This window comes from Pituophis catenifer, unplaced genomic scaffold (assembly GCF_029215685.1).
Source record: "Pituophis catenifer annectens isolate HBS135680 unplaced genomic scaffold, rPitCat1.0.hap2 SCAF_4, whole genome shotgun sequence".
Lineage (NCBI taxonomy): Eukaryota > Metazoa > Chordata > Lepidosauria > Squamata > Colubridae > Pituophis > Pituophis catenifer.
In genome coordinates, this window is record NW_027256884.1 from 257916 (window position 1) to 285200 (window position 27285).

General features: G+C 45.5%; 1 protein-coding gene across 2 annotated transcripts; it reads right to left on the reverse strand.

The window, feature by feature from the left end:
• Positions 1-3728: 3728 nt before the first annotated feature.
• Positions 3729-26066, reverse strand: VSTM4 (V-set and transmembrane domain containing 4). 2 transcript variants are annotated; one of them, XM_070943166.1, is made up of 8 exons: positions 25940-26066; positions 23654-24052; positions 16867-16923; positions 12360-12467; positions 11660-11693; positions 10660-10766; positions 10024-10085; positions 3729-4208 (listed from the first exon to the last, which is right to left on the reverse strand). In XM_070943166.1, the coding sequence occupies exons 1-8, from the start codon at positions 25986-25988 to the stop codon at positions 4083-4085; spliced, it is 942 nt and encodes a 313-aa protein (XP_070799267.1). In that variant the 5' UTR covers positions 25989-26066; the 3' UTR covers positions 3729-4082. The 2 variants fall into 2 exon arrangements, with proteins under 2 accessions (XP_070799267.1, XP_070799268.1); XM_070943167.1 differs by lacking the exon at positions 16867-16923.
• Between the last annotated feature and the right edge of the window lie 1219 nt (positions 26067-27285).

Consider the following 27285-nt stretch of genomic DNA (forward strand, 5'->3'; position numbering starts at 1 on the left):
TTCCAATGGTAGCACAAGGATGGGCAGAAGCAGCACAACTCAGCAACTTCACCGATTGCTGAGCTGTCCTAAAGGAGCCTCTCTCCCCCCACCATCCTAGTTTATTTAAGGCTATTTAAAAATGCAGCTGTCCAGCATTTTTGCTGGGACGTGGGGGTCAGAAGGTCTGGAGGGTCAGGAATTCCTGTGGCCAGAGCCAGGAGACCTGGTCCCACTTAGAAATGGAGCCAGTCATCCCAGAGCTTGGCCGGAAGTGGGAGAGGGGCCACCTGCCCGGTCTGGGCTTTAATGGAGCCCAGGAGCAAGGCAGGGGTGGGGGCTCTGAACTGGGGAGGGGAGCTAGAACTGCCCTTGTCTGCCACCTGACTTGGGCCTTGTACCCCTCCTCAACTGAGGGGCCTCCACTGCCCTCCCCAAGTTGAAGCAAGGCTTCCCCCCCCCCCGACCCTAATGGGTCCCTCCTGGCTGACAGCCCAGAGGGGCCATGCCGAAGTCAGACACGAGATTGGTTGAATCCTCTGTTTCTGTTCCCTCCCACTTCAGCATGTGATTGGCTGATGGGAAAAATATCCATCAATGGGTGGCCCAATTCTGCTGATGACAAAACAATTTGACACCCACCCTCACACACCCCTCCAAACCTTTCCTGTGTTCCTCCACCCTCTTTGATGGAGGAACTGGCATGGCGTGAGGCAAAGGCGGAGTCTGGGCTGCCAGAGTGTTCCCCAAAAGAACAAAATATCCATTTCAAACAATGCCTAGTGATGCTCAGAAACCTGAACAATGTAGCTTTTCTATGCAAGAGTCATAGCATTAGTGGAAATAAACATTTTGTCTTATTCCGTTATCTTTCTAAACTCTAATCTTATCAAATTGTTGAGTTGATTATGCAATGCTCTGCTGGGCAATGACCACACTGAAGATTTGATTGCTGGATGGCCCAATTATCCTAAGCATAAACCAACCCACCAACCCACCCCCACACACATGCAACAGTGTTTTGTCTTCCTGCAGCTCCATCTAGCCCATCACCCATAACCTCTCCCCCCCCCCCTCTTTCCTAGGACAGGCCACAGGATGAATTTCAAAACAAAATCTGGGCCATAACTTCTTGCCCTGTTTATTTGCAAAGAATCTGCCTGAAGACTGCAAGGAAAGCAGAAATATCTCGCTAGCCTCACAAATATTGTTAATTAAATTGTTGAAGTTGGATCATTGTTTGCTGACCCTTAAAATTAGTAAATAGAGTATACTCTGGCATCAGGTACACCATACCAATAGTTGGATCCTCCTCAATTTAAAAAAAACCTTCCAAAAATTGACAGAAAATCTAAGAGTTGTGGACATGTAGGTAACATTTGTAAACAGTGATTTGCAAGCTGAAAGTTGAGCAAGAGAAAGTGGCATCTGGAAGGATGGGGCCTGGGATTTGATCAAGGTCTGCAAGAGTTAGTCTTTCCCAATATAAATATTCTGTTCGTCCAGCAAGCTTGATGATGTTGAATCCGCAAAACATGTAAATTATACTATTGAAAATTTTGTAAAGCTAAGAAACTTCTCTGAAAGCATTCCTAAATTACTCTTGAGACCAGCGTCTATCTTAGAGGCTACTATATAATAATACCACCTCTGGCTGGTCCCAGAGTGGGGTGGGAATGGGGATTTTGCATTATCCTTCCCCTGCCACGCCCACCAAGCCATGCCCACCAAGCCACACCCACAGAACTGGTGGTAAAAAAAATGTGAATTTCACCACTGAGTAGGGTGAATGAACTCAAATCACTTTAGAAAACAGGAAGGAAGGAAGGAAGGGCCAACCATCCATCCATCCATGATTTGCAAGACTGAATTTCATGTGTATGTGTGCACACTATACATGCCGATATTAAAATTATGTATTTTGACAGGAAGGAAAACATCCTTTTCTGGAATTAATCTTCCTGATATATACTTACAGGTTCCCATTTTTATAATTTTGGTTCTGCATGGATTGTTAATAAGTTGTTAATTTTTAGGGCACTTCCAGACAGCCAGGCTTGCCCTCTACACCTCCACCCAGCTGATTCCATTTTAAAATCTGTCTGACATTGATCAGATAAAAGTGCTCCTGAAATTGATCTCTGCTGATTGATCAGTTCCAACAGCAGGACTTGACCCCCCCCACGGACATCTTTGCATGTTGGGGGGTGAACAGAGAACCAGGACAGAGACATCTGCATTTTCGTTCTTTTGCCAATAGCTGAGCACGCAGTTGTGTCATACAAGCCACACTTTATGGCTTCTTGTGTCTTTTCAAGCTCATCTCCAACATGCATCATTTCCTCCTCCTGACAAAAGTTCACAAATAAATTCACTCAAGCAATTCTGCTGCTTCTTTTTTAGTTAACCTCTTGTCCTTTTTGAGCAGAAACTCTTCTATTTTCCTTTTATTTTGAGTAGAGTGTAACTAAAGGAGGCCGTTTCATATTCCGTGTAGCCAAAGGAGGCTGTTCTGTATTCTTAGCATCCCTTCGGCTCATTCAGTTTTTGCTTAGCTTCATCAGCTCCAAAGTTCACTAAGTTGCTTCTGCCTCCTTTCGTTTCCCCCGCTGGGTCTGCAATTTAACATTTGCTTTCTTGGACCTGCCACCCTCTTCCAGAGCCTCATCCCCTCACTTCTTCCGACATGGAATTTGACTGCAATATCCATTTCTTTGAAGTCCAAGAAAACCAAAAGCCAGCACTGGGTCATCACTCCCCCCCCCCCAACTTTCCTCCATGAAGCTGGTTGAGTTTGCCAAACAAATTACTGTGCAAGGCTGGAAGAATAAATATGGGCAGAATCTGACCTGAAAAATGGGCTGTTTTTAAGGGCCGTTTGCCGACATTTGGTCTGTTTTCAACAATGGGCAAAGGAGACGACTTTGGACTTATTTAGTCAAATTTCTGGTTGTTTTATTTGTGACACTTCCCAACATATTTTTTCTCTTTTTCTCCTTTTAGTTAGTTTGATATAGTCATTATTATCATAAAAGTTCTTGAAGTTCTGTTGAACCATACATCAAATATTTGGAAACGTGGATCTATTGCGTAGGGGCCGTAGTTTAAAAACTGACTGTCCACCCTACTTTAACATCCAATTGAAAATACATCTTTGCTTCCCATGTAAAAGCTCGTTTATATCAACGCAGAGGAAAAATGGGCTGTTCCCTTTCTGGCAACCAAAGCCATTATGTTTTTTAAAAAGTCCCACGGGCTGCAGAGTGCCAAAGACATTGACAGAAGTGATTGATACTGTTTGAAGGCCAGTTTCGGAAGCCCTGGGAAGCCAGCTAGGATGTTCCCGACTCCCTGCTAGGAGATTCTGTCAAGGCCAAAGAAAACCACGAGTGGCCCCGAGACCACTGCCAATAGCTCTGCTGGTGGTCCTGGCAAAGAGCCGGAGCCCCCTGGAGGGGATCGGAAGGTTGGCGGGGAAAAAAGGGCAGCTTTTCATCAGGATGTGAGCAGGACCAGGGATGGCAGCGGGGGGAGAGCCTCCATTTAGATACACAGATCACAGAATCATTGAGTTGGAAGGGGCCTAACAGATCACCAAGGGCAACTGCCTGCATACTGCAGGACTCTTGCTATAATTTTATGCTATAATACCAAGAAATCTGCCTTTTTAATGGAAAAATTTATTTATTCAAAAATACATCTTCATGTATGGTCTTAACAACATGGAAAAGGAACCTATGTACATTTCTTACATGTATAGAATTTTTTTAAAAAAATCCTGGGTCTGTAAAATTGCCGTTTTATAGTCACATTCATCTTCAACTTAAGAGCTGTTTCCCAGCCAATAAAATTTCATATTCCCACGATCAAGTTCTGCTGTAAAGGCAGTTTAACTTCCAGTTTTCTATTTATTCTTATTTCTCCAGTCTTTCAAAATGTTTATTGAATGTTTTTATTCACCTAAAAAAATTCCCTTGAAATCTTTCAAAACAAACTGGTTCCACAGTCTTAAAATCAGAGAAGTAATTCAGTGTGTGTGTGTGTGTGTACGCGTGTGTGTGTGTGTGTGTCCTGGTTAACAGGCCCCATCTCGGCTGCATCATTTACACACAGTTCTCCTCAAAGAGGATCTGAGCGTAGACGGTGGCGGACGCAACGCCTTTGGCTTCCTGATGAGGCTTCAGCAGCTCCAGCTCAGCGTAGGTCAGGTTCTCCTCCCTGCCCTTCAGCTGCAAAACAAAAGGGCTGCCTGAATCCATCGGCCGAGGAGGGACCGGCTGCCCTTCAACTTGGCCCAGGGAGGCAAGAAGGAAACAAGGCCAGACCAGAAGAACATAACCTGAAGAGGCTTTCCCCACCACAAGGGGAACCAGCTACTAAAACACGAGGCAGGCTGAAGAAGCGGGAAACGCCAGGACTGCAAGGCTGGGGCGGGGGGGTGGGTTCCCCTTCACTCCTGGAAGTCTCTCCTTGCAGTCCAAAGCGCTCGGTGCAGGGGGAGGGGGGCACTGGCTGCCTCTGTGGGAAAGAGGCCCCGAGAAGAAGAAGCGGCCCCAGAAGGCACCCGGGCGGCCTCTGAAGTCCAGCTCTGGGGCCTGGAGCCGATTAGCCAATTTAGCCCTTCACCCTGGGAGGCATTTCTGCTTCACATCAAATAAAGCTGGCCTTTAGTTATAATTCTCATTCAAATTCCAGCTGAACCATGATGAATTCTGAAATGGCACAGCAACACCCAGCTCATGTAAATTTTAGAGCTAAGATTTATGAAATTACATCATCCAGGTGTATTATTATGTTATCTGGAAATTGCATTGTTTTCTTGGGTAGATTATATCTTTATTCCTTCTTTATTCTATTAAGTTTGGATATGAAAAATAACCCTCGATTCCTCCAATACAGGTCACTGGGCAGCCCCGGCTGATGTGTTACTTTCATACATTTTTATGATGTTCCTATAGTAAACATAATTTAATAAAGCCAAAACACACTAAATAAATAATTGCATCTAGAAAAGCAATAAAAGCAAATAAAATTAGTACTTTCATAAGTGGAAAAGGTACTTCAATTACTGCTACAAGCAACGGCACACCATAAAATGTGTAGAATAATTTCCCTTATGCATATTTCCAGTATGTAATAATTTGATTGAAAATATGAAGAAACACACAGGAGGTTCAGAATCGTTGTGCACATACAGTTCTCAACTACATATAATAACTGAACGTAGAAGATACGGGTTTTTCCAAAGGCCGTTTCCTGAGCAGAAATCTCAGGCTGGGCCCTATTCTGCTTCCTGGGTTACCACGGACAAGTTCAAATAGCTTAAAAAAGAGCTTCGAATATCAACCGTAAGGAAATCTTATGTGCCTCCTGCATGCTCCCAAGCCTGGAACACGGAATATCTCCAATTGCGGGGCATTCAGCCTATTCAACTAAAACGAAATAGTGGCCCAAGATAATATTGCTGGCAATTTAAGGTACTGGGGGAATGAACAAGAATTTAAGAAGAAAGATCTTAAAATAAGATAGCAATACAGTAAAGAGTAACCATTATGGACACCGCTGTAAAATAGCGTCATGATTTACAACCTATACTGTAGCTGTGCTTGCTTTCACCCATGGCATTACAATGCACGTCTGCAGCTGGAAACACACCATCTAGAGAGGCAAAGAAGAATAACTAAAGTAATCTCCAGCCCTTCCCCCCCCCCTTTTTTTGTCCTCCCAAATTTTTATTTTATTTTTATTTATTTATTTATTTGTCAAGCATATATAAGATAACAGGTAAAAGTATACACATAATTTGAATACATGAAAAGAGCAAGAGTAAAAAGGAATATTAGGACAGGGACGGTAGGCACGCTGGTGCACTTATGCACGCCCCTTACAGACCTCTTAGGAATGGGGTAAGATCAACAGTACAGTTTAAGGTTAAAGTTTTGGGGGTTTGGGGAAGAAACTACAGAGTCAGGTAGTGCATTCCAGGCATTGACCACTCTGTTGCTGAAGTCATATTTTCTGCAATCGAATTTGGAGCGGTTTACCTTGAGTTTGTATCTATTATTTGCTCGTGTATTGTTGTGGTTGAAGCTGAAGTAGTCATTGACAGGAAGGACATTGTGACAGATAATTTTATGCACTATGCTTAGGTCAGACTGAAGTCGGCGTAGTTCTAAATTGTCTAAGCCCAAAATTTGAAGTCTGGTGGCATAAGGTATTTTATGGTGGATAGAGAAATGGAGGACCCCTCTCATAAAATATCTCTGGACTCTCTCAATTATATTTATGTCCGATATGCAGTGCGGGCTCCAGACAGATGAGCTGTATTCAAGAATTGGTCCAGCAAATGTTTTGTATGCTCTAGTTCAGTGATGGCTAACCTTTTTGCCATTGTGTGCCAAAAGCAGGGGGACCGCAGGGGGGGGGTCACACACGGGCACGCCCACACCCATATCTTTCTTGGAGCCTGGAGAGGGTGAAAACGCCCCCCCCCCCGGAGGCCCTCTAAAGGCCGGAAACAACCTGTTTCCCAACTTCCAGTGAGACCAAAAGGCCCGTTTTTTGCCCTCCCCAGGCTCCAGAGGCTTTCTAGGAGCCTGGGGAGGGCAAAAATGGCCTCCCCCCCCACCCCGGAGGCCAGAAACAGCCTGTTTCCTGACTTCCAGTAGGCCTGGAAGGCCTGAAAATTAGCTGGCTAGCGCGCACATGCGTGCTGAAGCTAAGGTAGGGCAATGCTTGCGTGCCCACCGATATGGCTCCGCGTGCCACCTGTGGCACGCGTGCCATAGGTTCGCCATCACGGCTCTAGTTACTAGTACAATATTACCAGAGAAGAAGCTACGTAAGATTAGGTTAACAACTCTTAATGCCTTTTTGGCAATGTTGTTACAGTGGGCTCTGGCACTCATTAAACTTATTAATCTTTCCCTCATTAAACTTAGTACTAGCAACAACCACCGAGACCTCTAGGTATTTTGCAGTAAAATTATTAATGAAAATCTGCATATTAAAGTATAGACATTAATGAAAAAGGAGAGACAGAAAGGAAGCTAAGAGACACCATCCCACCCTCAGGCAGCCTTTGGGCTTCGGGCATAAGGAGCCGCTCCTGCCAATTTCAAGGAATGTCAGCATCCGGAAGGAGACTTTTTAGGCAACTGGGTGAGATCATGAAGACCCGTAATAAAGCCTCCACCGAATGGAGTTATCGTGAGGGGCTCTAGGGAAGTTCATGATTGTTCCTTGAGGAACCATTATGGGATGAGAGTTCAATCCTTACTTTCCACAATAGTCCAAACATGATTTAATAGAATTGAATCTATTAGTTGGACAAGTTTAGCTCTTTCTTTCTCTTTCTTTCTTTCTTTCTTTTTCTTTCCTTTCCTTTCCTTTCCTTCTCTCTTTTTTCTTTCTCCCTCCCTTTCTCTTTCTCTCTCTCCCTTTCTTTCTTTCTTTCTCTCTCTTTCTTTTTCTCCCTTCTTCCTTTCTTCCATCCACCCACCCACATCTCTATAATTTCATTTTGCGAATGAATTTCTTGATCGGGATTCCATGTGCACAGTCACTCATTCCCTCGTCACCTCTCGCCTGGACTACTGCAATGCTCTCTACATGAGGCTCCCCTTGAAGAGCACCCGGAGGCTCCAACTGGTCCAGAATGTGGCCGTGTGGGTAATTACAGGAGCTGCATGGCGCTCCCACATAACACCGCTCCTGCGCGAGCTGCACTGGCTCCCAGTGGTCTTCCGGGTGCGCTTCAAGGTGTTGGTTACCACCTTTAAAGCGCTCCATGGCATAGGACCTAGTTATCTTCGAGACTGCCTGCTGCTACCGACAACCTCCCATCGACCCGTGCGCTCCCACAGAGAGGGCCTCCTCGGGGTGCCATCAGCCAAACAATGTAGGCTGGTGACCCCCAGGGGGAGGGCCTTCTCTGTGGGGGCACCTACCCTATGGAACCAGCTGCCCCCTGAGATAAGGAGAATCCAAGACCTTGGTGCCTTCCGCCATGCCCTTAAAACTTTCTTTTTTCATCAAGCCGGGCTGGCTTAACATATTTTTAAATTTTTAATTTTTAATTGGTTTGTCATTTTAAACTGGGGCCAAATTAATATATATTCTTTTAATTGTTCTTAATGTTTGTATTGTATGTTTTTATCTGGCTGTACACCGCCCTGAGTCCTTTGGGAGAAGGTGAGGTATATAAATTTGAAATAAAATAAATAAATAAAATAAATTTTGGAGATGGCTTTTTTACCTTACATTCTGACAGAAAAATACACTTTGAAAGATCCTCATAACTGCAGTTCCCATTCTCTTAAGCAATCAAATGATCACCTCAATTTTGTAATTTTCCAGTGTCTCTAATAATTAATAACAGAAATTTGGGAGCTAGGTTGCTGCATTTCTGCTGGAATTGAGAAAAATTGTGCAATTTTATATTCTGCGAAACAAGACTATCCCAAAGAATTCTTAAGAATAAAAGTTCATCTATAAAAGGAGTAACCTTCACTTGTATAATGAGGGGTGAGAAGGGATGAAATGTCTTATGGTTATTATCTGTGAGTCCCAAGCAGGTGTCCATTTTGGAACCGCCCTCTGGAGCTCACAGGTGGGGGCCATTTTTCCATCTCTCCTCTCGAGACTTTGCTCCTCGAAAACTGACTGCAACAATGAAAAGAAATGGGAACCTTTCCCATGACACACGCAGTCACCCTCCAGCTAGAACAGCGATAGGACCCAGGAGGGGAGGGAAGCTTCCAAGCGTTTCCCAGGGGAAAGGGAGACAAAAGCTTTAGGGAAATTCTCAACAACACAAGGAGGGCCCAAGGGGGCCCCACGGCAACAGAGAGAGGACCGAGTTGTGACCAGGGGCCACGCGTGTACATGCAGTTGCCTTCTGAATGCTTCGAGCAACGCTGATCACCAATGTGGAGAACCGTGACATCGCCAAAATTATAGAAATCAAGAAAAACAATCTTTAAATAAGAAAATTTAAATATGTGCTACCATAAGTTTAAAAGGAGCCCGAAGCACAGAAAGAGTCCAATAGGAATCTGTATCTTCCAAGTGGACTGTGCCGTTTTGTCTCCTTGGTGAAACCCTCCTGAACGCACCAGTGGTTGGAGAGCAACCACATAATGTCAGCCGACAAAGCAGCCTCTAGTTCAGAGATCTTAGTTTGCACAAGAGAGTGTGAGCGTGCTTGGGATAAAACTAGGCTTTGGTTGTGATGAAAGGGCAACAGAGCTGATTGGCATAGTCTTTCAGGTTAGCAGGGAATGTTGCACGGATACACTTTGACTAAGGAGCTGGTAAACTAGTCTACTCTTCCCTTCTCTTACAGAAAAATCATTTTTCCTGCAGCTCTGAAAAGGGACCAGTCTCCTCACTTAGCAGGAAGTCACTTGATACCTTCAGAAGACTAGCTCAATTTTTGGAATTGCTATTGCTATTAGACACTCGATGGCTGTTGTGTTTCTCTGCTTTGGTAAGGAAATACCTAAGTACCTACCTCTGAAAGGATGACCCAGTAGGTCACAGGTTGTCTTCTTTTATTGAGAGAGTCACTCGGGCTCTTTCCACCCAACTTACCCCAACAGGATGCTATGAAAATGAAACTGATGTCGATGCTGGTATACGAGAAAGCAATAAAATGTGTACAGTACATGGCCTTAAACTCTTTAGATGAAAAATGGATGAACAAGGAGCAATTCAATTCTGCAGGAGCTGCCACGGACACTGAGAGTCAAAGAAAGGATGTCTAGTATGCAGACTCTCCCCAAACCATCCCGAGAGGAAAGAAAGAAGAAAGGAAAGGAAAGGAAAAGGAAAAGGAAAAGGAAAAGGAAAGGAAAGGGATGGGAGGGGAGGGAGGGAGGGAAGGAGGGAGGGAGGGAGGAAGGAAGGAAGGAAGGAAGGAAGGAAGGAAGGAAGGAAGGAAGGAAGGAAGGAAGGAAGAAGGAAGGAAGGAAAAGAGGGAACCAAATTCACACATTAGATAACCAACAGAAAGTAAGGACAAATCTCTACAGTGCTACTCACCAAGGTGACCTTCCTTTGTGGTTTCAGAAGTTTAGGCTTTGAGAAGGCGTGGGATATTGGTGCTGTAAAAATAAGGACAGATCGTTTGCCTCTTGCTGCAATATGAATGTAAGAGTGAAATGCACAAAAACGAACATCTGCCACTCATTCAGCCTCCCTGCAGCTGGCCAGGCTGCCCCTCCGTGTGCCTTTTGCATCTCCCGAGATGCCTCGGGTTCTCATGTGCTTCCTTGGCAGTCCAGGGCCTCTTTTCCCCACCCGTGGCCGTGGCTTTGATGCAAACTCAGTTGGATGAAATGGAAAGGCTGCATCCCAAACAGTTGCTGATCGTCCATTCAGGGCGATTTGGAAGTCATATAAAAATGAGGAATAAAAGTTCTGGGAGATGGAAAAAGGAACAGGGCACCCCAGAAGAATGCAGCCCCTTACCTACAATAAAAGAATTAGGATACAATGTAAGGGTTGGAAGGGATCTTGGGAGACCATCCAGCCCAACCTCCTGCCAAGGCAGGAATCCTCTTTGCCAGCATGCCTGGCAAATGGCCACTTGCTTAAACAGTCAGCGAAGGAAAGATCCTTCCTTTGGGAAACCCCGTCAGTCCTCCAGAGTCAAAGTGCTCGTGATCTCACGAATACCTTTGGCAGGAACGGCTGGGGGTGCCTCGGTCGCCTTTGCCCCTTTCCTCTGGATGGGGAGCCCTGGAGACCCGGCTGCCTTGCTGGGGCTCCCTGTGTCTTGCAAGCTGGGAGGGAGAGAGAGGGGAGAGGGGGGGGGGAGAGAGAGAGGGAGGGAGGGGGAGAGGGAGATGCGTGTTTGCCAGGTGGACTGGTAATATTTGCTGTCTTACCAATTCATTTGATCTACTTAATTCATTTATTTATGCATTCAAGCAAATAAAATGGAGAGAGTATGTTTGTGTGGGGGAGAGTAATCAAAATCTTTATAATTGGGATAACAAAAATATAGCCTGGAACAGTATAACTAAGAGTAATTCACATTCACCCAAACCTCTGGCGCGTTTTCAGCCTGGCACAGCCTTTATCTCACACACAAAAGGTTAGTCCTGCAAGTAATCTACACACTAAGAGCAAAAGTAGCCTCATCAACAACTAAATCTAATCTGAGGTAGGTCAAAGGATGATTGTTCAAGGCACAGTCATCCTCACTAAACATAACAAAGGAAGAAAAACTATGTCACGCATACGAGAGCCAATTCATACCACCGTTGGCACTTCAACTAGGGCAAATAGCAATAACCATGTTTAGCTTTTAAGACTCACTCTCCCACATAGGTTTTTGTTTTTTAATGTTGTACACCACCTGGAGTAATGGTATCTGAGTTGGGTGGCTATATAAATTTGTTTAATAAAAAATAAATAAAAATATATCAGCAAGGAGGACACTTAAGAGCCTAAGGAAATACGCGGCCCGTTTTCAACAATGGATGATTATCGGTGCTCTTTGGAAATCTACATTCGTCCTTCATGGATTTTTTGGCGTTGATTAAAAGGCACTCAAAATAATTTCCAGGACTTAAAATATATTTTTCTCAAGCTAGGAGGACAACTAAAGTTAATGACATTTTTGTAGAAAAATTAAAGCTTGCAGCTCTCAAAAAGAAGCTTCTTCTCCTACCTCTTCTGAGGAGACTTCACCAAGGTATGTTTCACTGTGAAAAGAATACAGAAATAAGAAAAAACAGAAATTAAGAAACGTATTGCTGTATATAGTAATTTTCACTTGCATGTGATTTCTGGAAGAGTGATGGTCAGTTTGTTTTCTTTGTTCGTTTAAAACGCTGCAGGACAAATTATCTATCAAATTTAGATACCACCCATCTCACTATCTGAGCCACAGTGATGTAGTGGTTAGAGTGCAGTACTGCAGGCTATTTCTGCTGACTGCTGGCTGCCTGCAATTTGGCAGTTCAAGTCCCACCAGCTCATGGTTGACTCAGCCTTCCATCCTTCCCAGGTGGGTAAAATGAGAACCCAGATTGTTGGGGGCAAATATGCTGACTCTGTAAACTGCTTAGAGGGGGCTGTAAAAGCACTGTGAAGCGGTATATAAGTCTAAGTGCTACTGCTATTGCTATCTAAGTGACTCAGGATGGTTTACAAAGGTCAGTTTGAAAGAAGCAAAGTCAAAGATCTCTTGATTATTTAATATTAGATATAAGTATTTTGAGCGTAGTCAAAGAGAAATTTACAGAACATTCAAAGATAAAAATTGAATAAACAAACAAAAAGGCAGAATTAGTAAATTCAGTGACAATATATCAATATTTAAATTACAGATGAATTACAGAAATCTTTTATATTGACAATGGACTCACCGTGGGATCGTTTCTTGTTGCTCAGGATCTGGCAGAGGATGACCAGAGCAAAGAGAAGGATACTCAGGATCCCTGCCGAGCTCATCAGGACAGCGTAGACAGAGAGGTCTGGAGAGGCCAGGAGAGGAAACACGAGTCAGCTGGGAGGAGCCCCTCGCCCCCCCGGGTCTCAAAAGGCATGGAGGTTTAGTAGTGGAGCTCTTGGTCTACTCCCAAGTGCACAGGACTGTGTCACCCTAAGCGCACCTCCATTTCTGCTGTGGCTTATGTAAAATGTGGAGCCGATGACCAACTTAATGGTTTGTATCTTTCCATACATGCATAATCTGTTAACATTTTGCATTGCTGAGTTTTAATGTGTCCTGATCTTTGATTGCAAAAAATGTTACTGCATTTATTTGACTTTACATGGTGGTTTTGTTTTGTTTCCCCGTGTATTCCAGGGATAAATAATTCTCTGATCCAAATGCTGCAGGTAAGTCAGTGTATTAAGCTGAGATTCAGAAAGAGGAAAGCAGCAATCTCTTTATATAAGCTGTAGTTTTTAGAGTTTTGTAACTTATTGGAGGTGGACCCCTTAAGATTCTTGTGTGCATGTCTGTGTGTCTGTATTGTAGCTTTGATATCTCTCTTCTGAAAGTCTATTTAGCTTAGTCCATTTAACTTTTTTTTAAAAAAACCCTTTATATTTAAACATTTTAAACATGTATTCCAGGGTGAAATGCTACTGGTTCGCCTGAACCGGTAGTAAAAAAATGCTTTAATAAGGAAACAAAAAGTTCCCATGGTTGCGCGGCACAGCTGATCATCTGAACTTTTTTTTTACTTTTTTTAAAGTATTTTTTACTACCGGTTCGGGCAATAGGTAGTTAAAAAATGCTTTAAAAAAGTAAAAAAAAAAAAAAAGTTCTGACAATCAGCTGTGATAATCAGCTGTGCTGCACAATCCTCCGAACTTTTTTTTTGTTTACTTTTTAAAGCATTTTTTTACTACCTATTGGGCTTCCATTTTTGCTTCCTGGAGGCTTCCCTGAGGCCTGCTAGGCCAAAAATGGGTGGTGGTGGGGTGCTGAGAAAGAAAGAAAGAAAGAAAGAAAGAAAGAAAGAAAGAAAGGAAGGAAGGAAGGAAGGAAGGAAGGAAGGAAGGAAGGAAGGAAGGAAGGAAGGAAGGAAGGGGGAGGGATGGGAGAAAAAAAGGGAGGGAAGGGAGAAAGAAAGAAAGAAAGAAAGAAAGAAAGAAAGAAAGAAAGAAAGAAAGAAAGAAAGAAAGAAAGAAAGGAAGGAGGGAGGGAGGGAAAAAGGAGAGGAAGGAAGGACCACAAACCTGGCACTAGACGCAGCTTCAGAGGATACCTTGAAAGAGCACAGCAATCTAGGGCTGGAAGGGACCTGGAGGTCATCTAGTCCAACCCACTGCTCCAGCAGGACATTGTTAAAGTGAGTTTTTGTCTTTTGACCCCCCCAGTCATATGACTACATAGCCATGCCCACCCAGTCACATGACCCCCACCAAGCCACGCCCACCAAGCCACGCCCACAGAACTGGTAGGAAAAAATTTTAGATTTCACCACTGATATATTCCCTTACCAATATCTTGCCTTTTTATTTTTGAACTGTTAAAAGTTAATGTGTTTCAGTTTATCCATTTATTGACTTTTTTCCATTTTTTCTTGTCTCACAAAAATACTGGTTTTGCTTTTTAGACAAGCAGTTTTTATACCCATGTTATCTTTAATAGCCGTTTGGAATGTTAATGGCCAGAGAAGGCTAAGAGGAAAAGGACCTTTTCCAAATTGAGCGATACAACATCCAAATTTCCTGGAAGCAACTCATAATCTTCCTGATAAGAAGTTTTTGTTTTTAATTAATCAGATGGATAGGCTAAATATACAATTGCGGTAATTGAAACCAGCTAGAATAATGATTATAAATAATAAATTCTCAAATTTGATTACATCTGATACTATTTTTAAATATTGATTATTATGCTCCAACTAAGGGCAAACTGGAAGTTTTACATATGGTGGTGCTGAAAAGTTTCTTCTTCACACAAATGTAGTTCTGGATCATTTTTTCAATAAATAAATAAAGTATAATATTTTTAACCAATTTATTTAATTGGTTTCCCTTTACCGAGTTTTAGAACGTGTGGAGAACAGATGTTTTATTTCATATTTATGCAGAAATACTGAAAATTCAAAAAGGTTCACAACCTTTAAACATCACTATGGATATTATACCTGCCTTTTAAGAATGAATCATGAAATTATGACATGATTTTAATCAAGTTTTGAATCTTTTGCATGACCAATCAAATATTGTGTGGTTGCGCGACAGCTCCCGCAGTACCTGAATGAAACCGTCTATCTAGATCCGTGCCAGTCCGGCTTCAGGCCTGGGTACAGCACGGAAACGGCATTGGTCGCATTGGTTGATGATCTCTGGAGGGCTCGGGAGAGGGGTTGCTCCTCTGTTCTGGTCCTATTAGACCTCTCAGCGGCTTTTGATACCATCGACCATGGTATCATGCTGCACCGGCTGGAAGAGTTGGGGGTGGGAGGTACCGTGTTGCGGTGGTTCTCCTCCTATTTCTCCGACCGATCGCAGTCTGTGTTGGCAGGGAGGCAGAGGTCGACCTCGAGGCACCTTGTTTGTTGGGTGCCGCAAGGGTCGGTCCTCTCGCCACTCCTGTTCAACATTTATGTGAAGCCACTGGGTGAGATCATCCATGGATTTGGGGTGCGGTGCCATCTGTACGCTGATGATACTCAGCTGTACATCTCCACCCCAGATCACCCCAATGATGCCCTTGAAGTGATGTCCCAGTGTCTGGAGGCCGTGACCGAGTGGCTGTGGATGCCGGCGTCCCGATATAGCCAGCTGGTGCCATCGCTGGCTATTGGGGGCGAGTCATTGACCCCCACAGAGGGGGCTCGCAACTTGGGTGTCCTCCTGGATACACAGCTGTCTTTAGAAGAGCATATGACGGCCGTGGCCAGGAGGGCTTATCAGGTTCACCTGATACGCCAGTTGCGCCCCTTTCTGGATCGGGACTCCTTATGCACAGTCACGCATGCCCTAGTCACTTCTCGCCTGGACTACTGTAACGCTCTCTACATGGGGCTCCCCTTGAGGAACACCCGGAGGCTCCAACTGGTCCAGAACGCAACCGCGCGGGTGATTATGGGAGCGACTTGGCGCTCCCATGTAACACCTCTCCTGCGCGAGCTGCACTGGCTCCCAGTGGTCTTCCGGGTGCGCTTCAAGGTATTGGTTCTCACCTTTAAAGCGCTCCATGGCTTAGGGCCAGGGTATTTACGAGACCGCCTTCTGCAACCAATAACCTCCCACCGGCCAATACGCTCTCACAGAGTGGGCCTCCTCAGGGTGCCGTCAGTCAAGCAATGTCGGCTGGCAGCCCCCAGGGGGAGAGCCTTCTCTGTGGCGGCACCCGCCCTTTGGAATGAGCGCCCTCCCATAATACGACTGATCCCGGACCCCCGTACTTTCCGCAAGGCCCTGAAGACTTTTTTATTCTACCAAGCCGGCCTAGCCTAAAAGGTCTTATGGGTTAGTTTTTTAAATTGTATAGATGTGGGGTTTTAAATTGGGAGGCCGATCGATTTAATTTATTTTAGTTATTTTTAACTTTTATATTATATGTATCTTAATTCTGGCTGTCCACCGCCCTGAGTCCTTCGGGAGAAGGGCGGTATAGAAATTTAAATAAATAAATAAATAAATAAATAAATAAATAAATAAATAAATAAATAAATAAATAAATAAATAAATAAATAAATAAATAATACTGTTCTAAGTAAACAATGAAATGTACTTCAAGCTTATTTACTGGAATTTGTTGACTATAGTAACATTCAAATCTATCAAAATACTATTTTTCAAACTCCCTATCAGATATATTCTCAACTAAATAATTCTAATATGAGTTGTTTCAAAATGAGATGGGCAGCAAATAAAATAAAATAAAATAAATAAATAATAAAATTTCTATTGTTATTCTTAACATGTTCCAATAAATTTTCTTTACTTCCAAAAAAATATTCTACTGGTCCAAAATAATATTTAAATAGATCATTATCAAAAGGTTCACATTGTCTAAATCAGGTGGAAAAAAATTGAGGGTTTTAATTTAATTATTGTTTGGAACACCTTTAATAAACACATTCATGGCTGAATTATTTTATAATGCTTCACAGAAATAAGAAGACAAAATCTGGAAAAATGATGAGCTTTTGAATGCTATTGACACTCACACTGGAAACGGGAGAGGCAAGAAACAGACAGGGGCCCAACTGGAAACGTCATGGCTAAAAGCATCCTTGTCAAAGACCCTCCAGCCACACCAAGTGTTGCCCTCGTCCACTGGCAATTCACACTTTGAGCTAAACTTTGGGACAAGCATCTTGTTTTTTTTTAATTAAGGCTGCACAAAACCATGTTTTACTAGATCTGTGAAGAATAACAAAAGGGAAAATTATACTTAACCTTCAAAAAATGCCCAAGCATTGTGTTTTTCCTCATCCAAAAAACGGGATGGAAACACTGAAAAAGAAAGAAGTAGGTGATCACCTGCGCAAAATAATTTTGCATCTAAAAAGTAAATCTAACATCAACTTTCACTTAATTTGGAAACTCTTTAGAAATTATAATTCTGCACATAAACGTCTGTCACATTTTAAGTCTGTGTCTCATGTCACACAAGATTTTAAAACATTACATTATTTTTGGCTGATTCTAAGGTTAAAGATAGACCTCTTCAGATGAGCCAGAGCTACTTGCTACTTCCTCTTATTCCAACTGATCATTCAGTTTGGCTGTTTTTGTCACTTTCTGGTTTGACTTGTATAAATAACCATTAATTCCAATTTAATGACACTTGTACAGACAATAGTGGATGTCTCTTCTACTTTTTCCAATATTTTGTAAATTCTCCTGCAATTTTATATTTTGTAAAGTTTTATTCTTTTTCTCTTTCCTTTGTCCCCTCTAATTCTTTTTTTTTTTCAATTTTTCAATTCTTTTACATTAAAAAGATGTCATAATGGAACCTGAAATGTTTCCATAAATATTAAAGAGAATCCATATAGCATCACCGAAAAGAACAATTGAAAATAATCAAGGAGGCTAATCAACTAATCAAGAAACTAATTAAGAAGGGAAGCAACCTAGAACTATGGAGAAATTTTCTGACAAGTGAGAACAATTAAGGAGTGGAACAGAAGTTGTGGATGCTCCGGCACTGGAGGTTTTCAAGAAGAGAGCGGACAGCCATTTGCCCAGAATGGCTATAGGGTCTCCTGCTTGCGCAGGGGGTTGGACTAGAAGACCTCCGAGGTCCCTTTCCAACCCTATTATTCTGTTTAAATCTGTTTAAAGGGGTACAGGGGATATGGAATAGATTTGATACAGGGACAGGGTATTTTCATGAACACTGTTTGAAACTGATTTCAAGAACTGGAGAAATTCATTCAGCATACTACACATTTTATCTCCTTTTAAAAATCCCAAACGACACTGCAGAGCCTGAGTTGCTCTTTCCTGTTGCTCATCACCTGGGTCCTGGGGGGGGGGGGGGGGATTGTCCCCCAGAAGTCAGCCAAATTCCTGAAAGATAAGCAGGCAGGTAAATGGGAGCAGCAACCCAGGGATCCCTTTGGAAGAACCAAGATACCGCACAGACCATCCCCAGGGTCAGCTGGGGATCATCCATCAGCAAAAGAGAAAACAAGGAATAATGTGTCACATCAAAATCCGTGACCTGAAAATTGCACAGAAGTTACAGCTCCACCACATGCAGTCATGGGCTTTTTTTAGAAGAACGACCGCTTTAGAGCAGAGCTGAAGCCGAGAACCCACCAGCGATGGCAGAGCTAAAGAAAGTCAGCTGGTGGCTGAACTGGGCTGAGGGAAGGGAGGGGAAGGTGACCACATATATCATTTCAGTTGTGAAGCATGTAATTTTCCTCCTCCCTATTCTTATAATTGCTTCCACCATCCTGAAATTAATGGGAAAAAACATTAGTCATTTCTGAAAAAACAAAGACTGCATAGTTTTGCATTTTAAGTTCTCTTAAGTCATGTCTAGAGGAATAAAATGCAACGTCCACCTGATGCTTACTTGACTGTCCTTCAATGAGGATCTTGTGCATTCGACCACAAGGGTCAGCTCATTCATACGGCTTCACACCACACAGGACATCACACATTCCGATCAGACTTCGAGGTACCACTAGGGCCAGGGCTCTGCAACCTTCAACACTCAAAGAGCCATTTGGACCCATTTCCCACGGAGAAGAAAACACGGGGAGCCACAAAACCTGGGTGGGGGTGGCCTACTCCCACCCAGTCACATGGCTCCCCAGCCATGCCTTCCCAGGTTTTGTGGCTCCCGGTGTTTTCCATGGGAAATGGGTCTCTCTTTCTCTGCCCCTCCCTCCCTTTCTCCCATTTCTATTTTTCTCTCTTTCCTCTCCCTCTTTTTTCTTTCTTTTTTCTTTCTTTCTCTCCTTCTCTCTCTCTTTTTCCCTTTCTTTTCCCCCTTTCTCTCCCTCCAGCTCTCCTTTCTCTCTCTTTCTTGTGTGCGCATGCGCACGAGCGAGGATACCCAGCACAAGCGAGGGGCCGGGCTCGGCCAAAGCACAGCAAAGGCGTGCGGAGCGGGCAGGTTGACCAGCAGACGGGCAAGTGTCTTTGGCGAGGGCGCTCCGGCTTTCTCCAAGCGTGATCCCCGGGGTGGGCGTGCAAGGGTCGGTGGGGACAGTCCCATTTTCCTGCTGCCCTGAGCTTCTTTACTCCGAGGAGGCTGGCCTCGCTGAACCTCGCACGCCTACACCGGGGATCAGGCTGCACTTTAGCTGAGCCCAGCCACTCACTTGAGGAGGGCATCTCTGCTTGTGCACGCCTTCCCAGCCCCTCAACAGCTGGTCGAAGGGGTCACACGAGGGGGGTCATCTTCGGGGAAGCCGCCACTGCAGCTCATGCTCACTCCTCAGCTGCGGGCGTGTCCCCCTTTCCATGGTACCCTCCTCCCAGATCCCATTCCCACCCTGCCAGCCCTCAGGTTAGCTAGGTTGGCATCAGCCACAGCCAATTTGGGCCAGTGTCTCAGGACAGAGAGCAGGTCGCGTGGCCGGGTCGGCAGGGAGCTGCAGGAAAGGGGCCAAAGAGCCGCATGCGGCTCCAGAGCTGCAGGTTGCCGATACCCGAACTACGCAAAACTGAAAACACACAGAGTTTTTATTGAAACACAATGATTAGAGAAGTTCAGATATGTATGCACCTATTTTATATATATATATATATATTTGTGAGATTTCACAAATTCTCTAATTTATTAATTTTTTTGCCAGATGTGGGTTGTGGTAAGCACATATTCAATCTATTTATTTTTCTGGCTCACAATAAATATGAGCACCTATATGAATGTATCTTTTTTTTTTCTCTCCCTTTGTTAAAAGCATTGTCTGTGTGTTTGGATGTCAATCACTTTGCACAACAATCTGTTCTCCTTTCTGTTTAAAACTTCAGGAGAAAACGAAGGCGGATGCTAACCATTCCAGGTCAGCCAAGACAGAAAACACTGTTTGTGCCTTGGCAACCCAAAGAGACAATCTGTCCATGGGAATCAGCAATGTCCACAGACAAAGGGGTTGCATCACAACTCTTGTATAGTTTATTTTGATTAGTCAGTTGAGCAGATCAAACCATTCCTTTGTAAACATGTGGGTGTCAACGCAGGCCCCAAAGGGATGGCCTTCCATGGGGATTCTGCTATGACCACCTTGCCTGTTTCAACGTCTTGAGGATGCTTCCACAGAGGAAGCTCAAAGCTTGATTACACAAGTGCTTCACACAACCAATTTTTGGTTTCATAAAGAGGAAAAGCACCAACACACAACGATGGGGGAAAGGTGAGGTAGATTCAGAAACGGCAGGGGATAACGGCAACAGCCATTATAACCGGAAGAAGATTTGCGCGTCTACTTCATGGACCACAGGAAAGCCTTTGGCTGTGCAAAACAGGCCAGGCACAAAGGCCGCTCAGGTTTATGAGAGAACACGTGAATATCCTTCTGGGGAACCTTTATCACAAACAGGAACCTCCCGGAAGGTTCACGGGGAAGGTGTTGGTGCCGTTTTGATTCGTTATGTGGCTATGGCAATTTTATTATTGCATGTTTGAGCTTTATAACATTTAACCTCTGTTTTGGAAGTCATCTAGAGCAGTGGTCCCCAACCCCCGGTCCGCGGACCGGTGCCGGGCCGTGGAGTACCTGGCACCGGGCCGCGCAGCGGCCGGGGGACATGAACGCTGCAGCGCAAAGGCTCCTGGGCCGTGCGCAATGGGCCGTGCGCAAAAGCTCCTGGGCCGTGCCCCCACCCCTGCGCGCGCTCAGCGGGCCGCGGCGATAAAAAGGTTGGGGACCACTGATCTAGAGAGCTACACATTTAAATTGAAGTCAATAATTTGCTGTTTATTTTTCCTGAACCAAAGACCAAGGGAACCTTGATCACCCTGCTTCTACAGCTCCTGGATCTGGGGGGTACTGAGCGAGGAGGCCCCTGGGGAAAGTTAGGCCTTCAGAATGTCTACGGAGATTCTCCGCCATCCAGGTCCCGGTTGTCCCAAAGGAGCTTTTTCAAGAGGCAACTGGGCTTTGTTTTTCCTTGAAGATGTTTCATTTCTCATCATCCAGTTGCCTCTTGAAAAAGTACCTTAGGGTTCAACCTGTAGACTAGACCGGTCTGGGGAGTAAAAAAAAAGGGGGGGGGCATCTCAAAAGAATGGTGAGCCCAGTGGAAAACCTGAAAGAAAATACAACTTGGCTCCATTTCCAGGTGAAATTTCTTGCACCTACACAGACCACATGTGCAAGTCTCAAGCATGGCTAGAGGATGTGGAAAATGCTTTCTCTTAAACTGTTTTTCCTTCTGTGGAAGAAGGCGGCCATGGCAGATGTGGCTAAGCACTCTCTTCCAATCTCCCCGCTTACGTGAGATTCACAGCCCTGCAAGATGAGGCTGCATTTTCATTTCTAAAAGGCTGGGAAGATCATCCAGGCATTTTTCCTTTAGTTGTCCCAGAGCCAAGCAAGGCTGGAGCCCCCAGCAGATGTTCCACTTCCAGCCACCGCTGCAGCTGCACGGGTGTCCCGGATCCAGCAAGGCTGGGCTGTTCCCTCCCTCCCTGGGTGGGCGGGCGGGTGGGGGAATGGGCTGGTCGTCTTGCTCGGGAGATGTGAACTCTCAGAAGCCCGAGAAAATCAGAACCGTCGCCACGTGACGTAGCCAGAGGTTGGCCTGCGGTCTCTTCCCCCCAGAGCAGCCCGAATTACAGAGTGTGGTCAGCTCAGATTCTGAGGGTAGAACAACTTCTTCTCTAGAACAACTGAGAATAGAAGACCCATCTTCCACAGCTGGAAATTGCTGCTGCTGAAGGAGACCCCTCCCCTCCTCTTTGACCCTTAAGGGCATCATTTGGGTCACCATGGGATCCAGCTGCAGCTCACCCCATCCATCTGTTCATGCCACCCTTATTTCTGATGCCCCTGGACTCCTGGGGCCAGACTCAGAGAGGAGAACCCAACTCTGGGGCCACACGCCCCTCCCCACCTAATACACCGCTCCGTCCTTGCACAGAGGACCTGGGTTGCCTGAGCCAGCCCGGGTGGAGGAGGGCTGCTGACATCTGCAGTTCTGCCAGGGAGCTGGATTTACTGCTGGTCTTTAAAATGCTTCGCTATGGGAAAAGGAGAGTTCACGTGGCCGGGCTGGCTGGCTACACTGCCTATTTTTACAGGCAAGTAGCCACGAGGAACACGCCAACTTTAAGCTTGCACTGCTGGTGTTGTTGAGGCTGATGAATTCAGGTGTGGATTGAAAATACAGAAATTGTCATCCTGTGGCTCTCGAGGGTTCCCTCTCAACACACGCACTTTCTTTTTTTTTTTCTTTCTTTCTTTCTTTCTTTCTTTCTTTCTCTTTCTTTCTTTCTTTCTTTCTTTCTTTCTTTTTCTTTCTTTCTTTCTTTCTTTCTTCTTTCTTTCTTTTTCTTTCTCTTTCTTTCTTTTTCTTTCTTCTTTCTTTTCTTTCTTTCTTTCTCTTTCTTTCTTTTTATTCCTTCCTTCCTTCCTTCCTTCTCTTATAGGAAGCGATTTCGTGTTTCTTTGTGATCACCCCACTAAACCAGAAATCAAGTTTCAAAAAATCAACGTATCCCTTCATGGGCTTTTTGTGCTTTTTTTTTTAAAAAAAGTATTTCTTACTGGTACTTATTTTGAAATCATCTTCTCTAAAAAAGAAAGAAAGAAAAACTTTGGTAGATCGATAGCAATGAGCTGCTTATTACCAGATCTACTTTTGTAGCCCTGGGATGAAAAACTAGGAAATCAGGGTTTGTTCTGAGTTCCCATGATTTCTTATAGCCAGAACACTCAAAATGTTTTGTTTTGTTCCACACAGAATAGGAAGCACCCCGTGTGTTCTGGGTTCTTTTTCTCCTAATGAAGATGTTTTACCCCAGTGTAAAACAAAACATATGTTCCATTTAATGAGAGTTCCTAGTTGCAACAATTCACTTGCTCTGTTGTTCGTTCTGTTGTGATGAGGTTTGTAGTTCTACATTTCACTCATGCCAAGACCCCCTCCTTTCATCCAGCCTGCCAGAAGAGGGCTGCCCACAATTCCAACCGATAGTAAAATTAAAAGCTCTCTCCCCAAAGTACAGTATTATGCTCAAATATGAATGTCTCCCCTAAACCCAGCCTTTGTTTGGTAACATCCTGCTTGCTCAAAGAATTTTTGCATGGACACACACATACACACCTCATGTTATGCAAAGTCATAGGAACAGATTATGGATTTTATGAATTTATGGAAGTTGCTTTTATGTAAATAAATAGTAAGATGAGGACCTTGGTATGTGTATACTTGTGGCAAATAAAGACACAAGTATTGTTGAAAGATATCATTGGAAGGAGCTATTTCCCTTGACAAAGAGATTCACTCACTCACTCACTCATTCACTCAAAAGTATCATAATATACTTAACGCCCAAATCAACCCACCGTTACTAATAAGGGATCCTACAAAAGACAAGGTATTATTGCCTTCTTTGGCTTTCTGTTTTTAAATAATGGATGGTAACTGTCTTCCACCAATATGGTCAAATCTTAGGCCTTCTGGATGAATGCTCTGCTCTTTCTGAGGTAGTACAGCTAGGCAACCATCGTGCGTGGATTGCAAAGCAAAACCTCCCGTGTTATTTGCTCACCTTGGACTTCAGTAGAGGCACTTCCGTTGGACCAGGAAGTCCACTTGTTCCTTTGCTTGCTGATCTCTTGAACTTTGCAAATATAGTGTCCTTGTTCGGCTTGCTGGATATTCAGGATCAAAAATGTGTACATCGTCCTGTGTTTCTCCTCAAGAAGGTGAAGCCTTCGCTTATAGAAGCGACTTGTGTAATTTCCATAGTACTGGACGACCCCAAATTTGGTCATTTTGATCATCAGGTATTCCTGGGCAGAGGGGAGAGCAAAAACCCACCGGACAGCCAAAAGGTTTTCTCTTCGCCTTTTTTGAGAAACATGGCAGAATAAACTAACATTATCTCCAATGAGATGCTGTGTTCTGGGTCCCGGAGAGACGGTCACGTTCAAAGCTTCACAAATCTCTACAAAGCCAAAAAACAAACTCTCAGCAGTGCAACATCGTATCATTCGTTTTAGGTCTTATCTTAACCCCTATTTAACAAAATTACAGCTTTTTTTAAAAAAAAAATGGAAAAAATATTTTATGTTATGGGTTATCAGAGAAAAACTGACTCAATTCATTTTTTCCCCTTATTACAGACATATTTATCCCCAAACTTTTGTATTTTTTCCTCCTAAGGCATCATGTTGAACCTTATTGGACTTTTAAAAATTCTTCCACTGTATTTATGCTTAGGTAATTTTACTCTCCAAGCAGGGGTGTCCAATCTTGACGACTTTAAGACATGTGGACTTCAACTCCCAGAGTTGTGCATGTTGGTAACTTAGTATTCTGCGCTCCTTTAAGCTCTTTTAAGCACTACTCAATGATGGCCACAAGAAGACGGCTGAAGTTTGGAGAAAAGCAAGATATAGATGATAACAATTGCTTGGTCTAGTTTGGTGTAGTGGTTAAGGTGCTGACCTAGAAAGCAGGGTGCCGTGAGTTCTAGTTCTAGTCTTGCCTTAGGCACGAATGTCATCGAGGCGACTTTGGGCCACTCAGTTGCTCTTGGCCCAACCCGCCCTGACAGGGTTGCCGTTGTGAGGAAAATAGGAGGAAGAAGGGTTATTGGGTATGTTTGCCACCTTAAGTTACTTATGAAGTAATAAAGGTGGGATAAAACCCAAATAAACAAACCAAGTTATGGATAAGTATTGCCAGGCCTAACCAGTTTCAGAATGGTCACAGCAGGCACACTAGATACGCAAATGGGCCCATTAACTGGCAGCTGCATGCAGAGAAGCCTAAGGCCTGGCTAGGAACACCAGCCCCCCCAGCATGGAGGAGACCTGACACAAAAGGCCTGAGCTGCTTCGTCCCCAGACTCTGCGCCACCCCCACCCCCCCACCCCCCACCCCAGGTGCTGGAAGCTCCCAAAAGCTGCCCAGCAGCTCCAAATCAACCAGTCAAGTTGCAACCCCCCCCCCCACACACACACACATCCGTTCCGCCCAAAAGCCTGACTGCCTAATGGAGCCCAGATAATCAGGATAATAGCCCTGATGTGCCAGAATTGCAGGCCCTTGACTGCTTTAGATGGAACTGGCTCATTTCCTGTACTTTTCTTTCTTCAACCCACAGACCAATTGAAGCCGCCAACCTTGGGAGGCCTCCGGGGACGCAGAGCAGATCCTGACCCCAAAGCCGAGTGCAGGTCCTGAACTGCCCCCCTCCCCCAGCCACAAGCCTTTCTCTGGCGCCCATCCCTCTTCTCTGCTCCTAACCTCCACGCGCAGAAAAGGGAGGCAGAGGAGAAATTCCGCCCCAGAGACCCTCCACCTGTTTTCCGACCATCCCCCTCCCCTCCTTGCCTTGGGTTCCCATTAAAACAAGGGCTCAAGAAAGGGAAGGGGAGGGGACCCAAGCCCCGTCTCCTGTTGGAAGCCCCGATGAGCAGGAGGCCGATTGGTAACAGCCGACGGGCATCGGCTTCCTTTGCTTGCCATCGCCGCTAGGCAGGCAGCGCTCGGGAGCGGCGGGCTCTTTTCCCCTCCAGAACCATTTAGCAGCGCTGCTTGAATGCGCTCGCTCAGTTAGGGAGGCTTTTACATTTGGAGGCGGCAAGCGACGCTCCCTGGACGTCTCCGAAGAGGAGCTCTTCAGTTCCAGCCTGCGGCTCAGCTGCTCCGCGCCGCCCTTCTCCTTTCAAGAGCCGGGCGGAGGGCTTTGGGGTCCCCACAGAAGCAGCCCTCCCCTTCCCCGAAGCGCCTCCGCCGCCACGGAGCCCAGCGCTGCTCCCGCGGGAAGAGCTCCGCCGGGGCCAGGACGGGCGCGGAGCTCCTGCTGCCCCTCCCGCCCCCTTACCTGCCCAGGGCGCGCCGGCCAACAGCGCCAGCAGCGCCAGCAGAGGCATCGCGGAGGGCTGCCAGGCTCCCGACCGCCTCGCCCCACGAAGCGGCCTCCCTTCCCGGGCCGCGCCACCCCCGGCAGCCTCGCCGGAAGACCCCGCTGGCCCGGCTCCGCGCAGAGCCCCCGGAGCGCTTCCAGCCGCCGCCGCCGCCGCCGCCGCGCTCTCGGCGAGGGCGGGCCGGGCGGAGGGAGGGAGGGCAAAGCCGGCAGGCGCCGCCTTCCGAGCCTCCCCCGCGCCGGCCGGCCTGTGGCATCCCGCGTCCCGGCGCAGTAGCCGAGCGAGGCTCCGCGAAGGGCGGCGGGCCGCTGGAAGCTCGCAGCCGCGGCCGCCCGGCTTGCCTGCGGGGCAACGCTGGCCTTGCGGGCTCCTTTGAGAAGGCGGCGTGGCTGGCCGGGACCCAGCGATGCGCCGCTCCCTCCTTCCCTCCCTCGCCGGGGATGGGGCGGCCAGACTGGGCCCGCTGCCCTCAAACGGCTCACTCCCGGGTCGGGCAACGCTCCGCCCTCCCGCTGCAGGTGTCACGGTTCGCCTCCTGAGCGCCTCTGCCCTCCTGGTCTGGGCCTGGTGGAGCTTCTCAAAGGGGAAGCTTTCCTTCCCCCACGCAGCCATTCTAAATCCTTCTGGTTTGCAGGCGGTTCCAGCCACAGCAGCAAAAGCAGAGGCCTTTGCAAGGAGGGGGTTAGGGTTAGGCAATATGAAGACAGAGTCTGCATTTTTCTTACAAAATATGAAGTTGGACTGAGTGGCCCACATAAATCTGTCTGGAGGATAAAAAGAGTATTTCCTAGAAAGCATACAGTATGCCATTGTTAAAGCATTGGTTTGGAACCAGAGGTATCAAATTCCATCCTGGTTGATTCGGGGCCAGTGTCTCTCAGCACAATTTATTTCACCAGTTTGCTAAGGATTAAAATGTGGGGAGACCCACATGTACCCAGCCTTGAGCTGTCAGAGAAGAGATGCCATCAGTAAAGAGGAACCTACTTTTCTGTGTGTCCAAAGAGGGCGGTCAGGGAGCATTGCACAGTTTTTGGTTGTGCTCAGAAGCTTCTCCTTAGCACGCCTGACATATCATTGATTGAGATTATCACATCACCACTTGGCTAATACATATGCTGATGACAAGGGCTAGGAAGCTTTGCTGCTTTCTTAAAAATCTGGAGCATGCTTTAAAATAAATTACTTAATGCTACTTCAGAGTAGGAAAGCACTATAGAAAAAAAGAATGGGAGTAAAAATTGTATTCGGAGAGTTTGTTTCAGCAACTGCACAAACACATGTGTTTCTCATCATGGCAAGG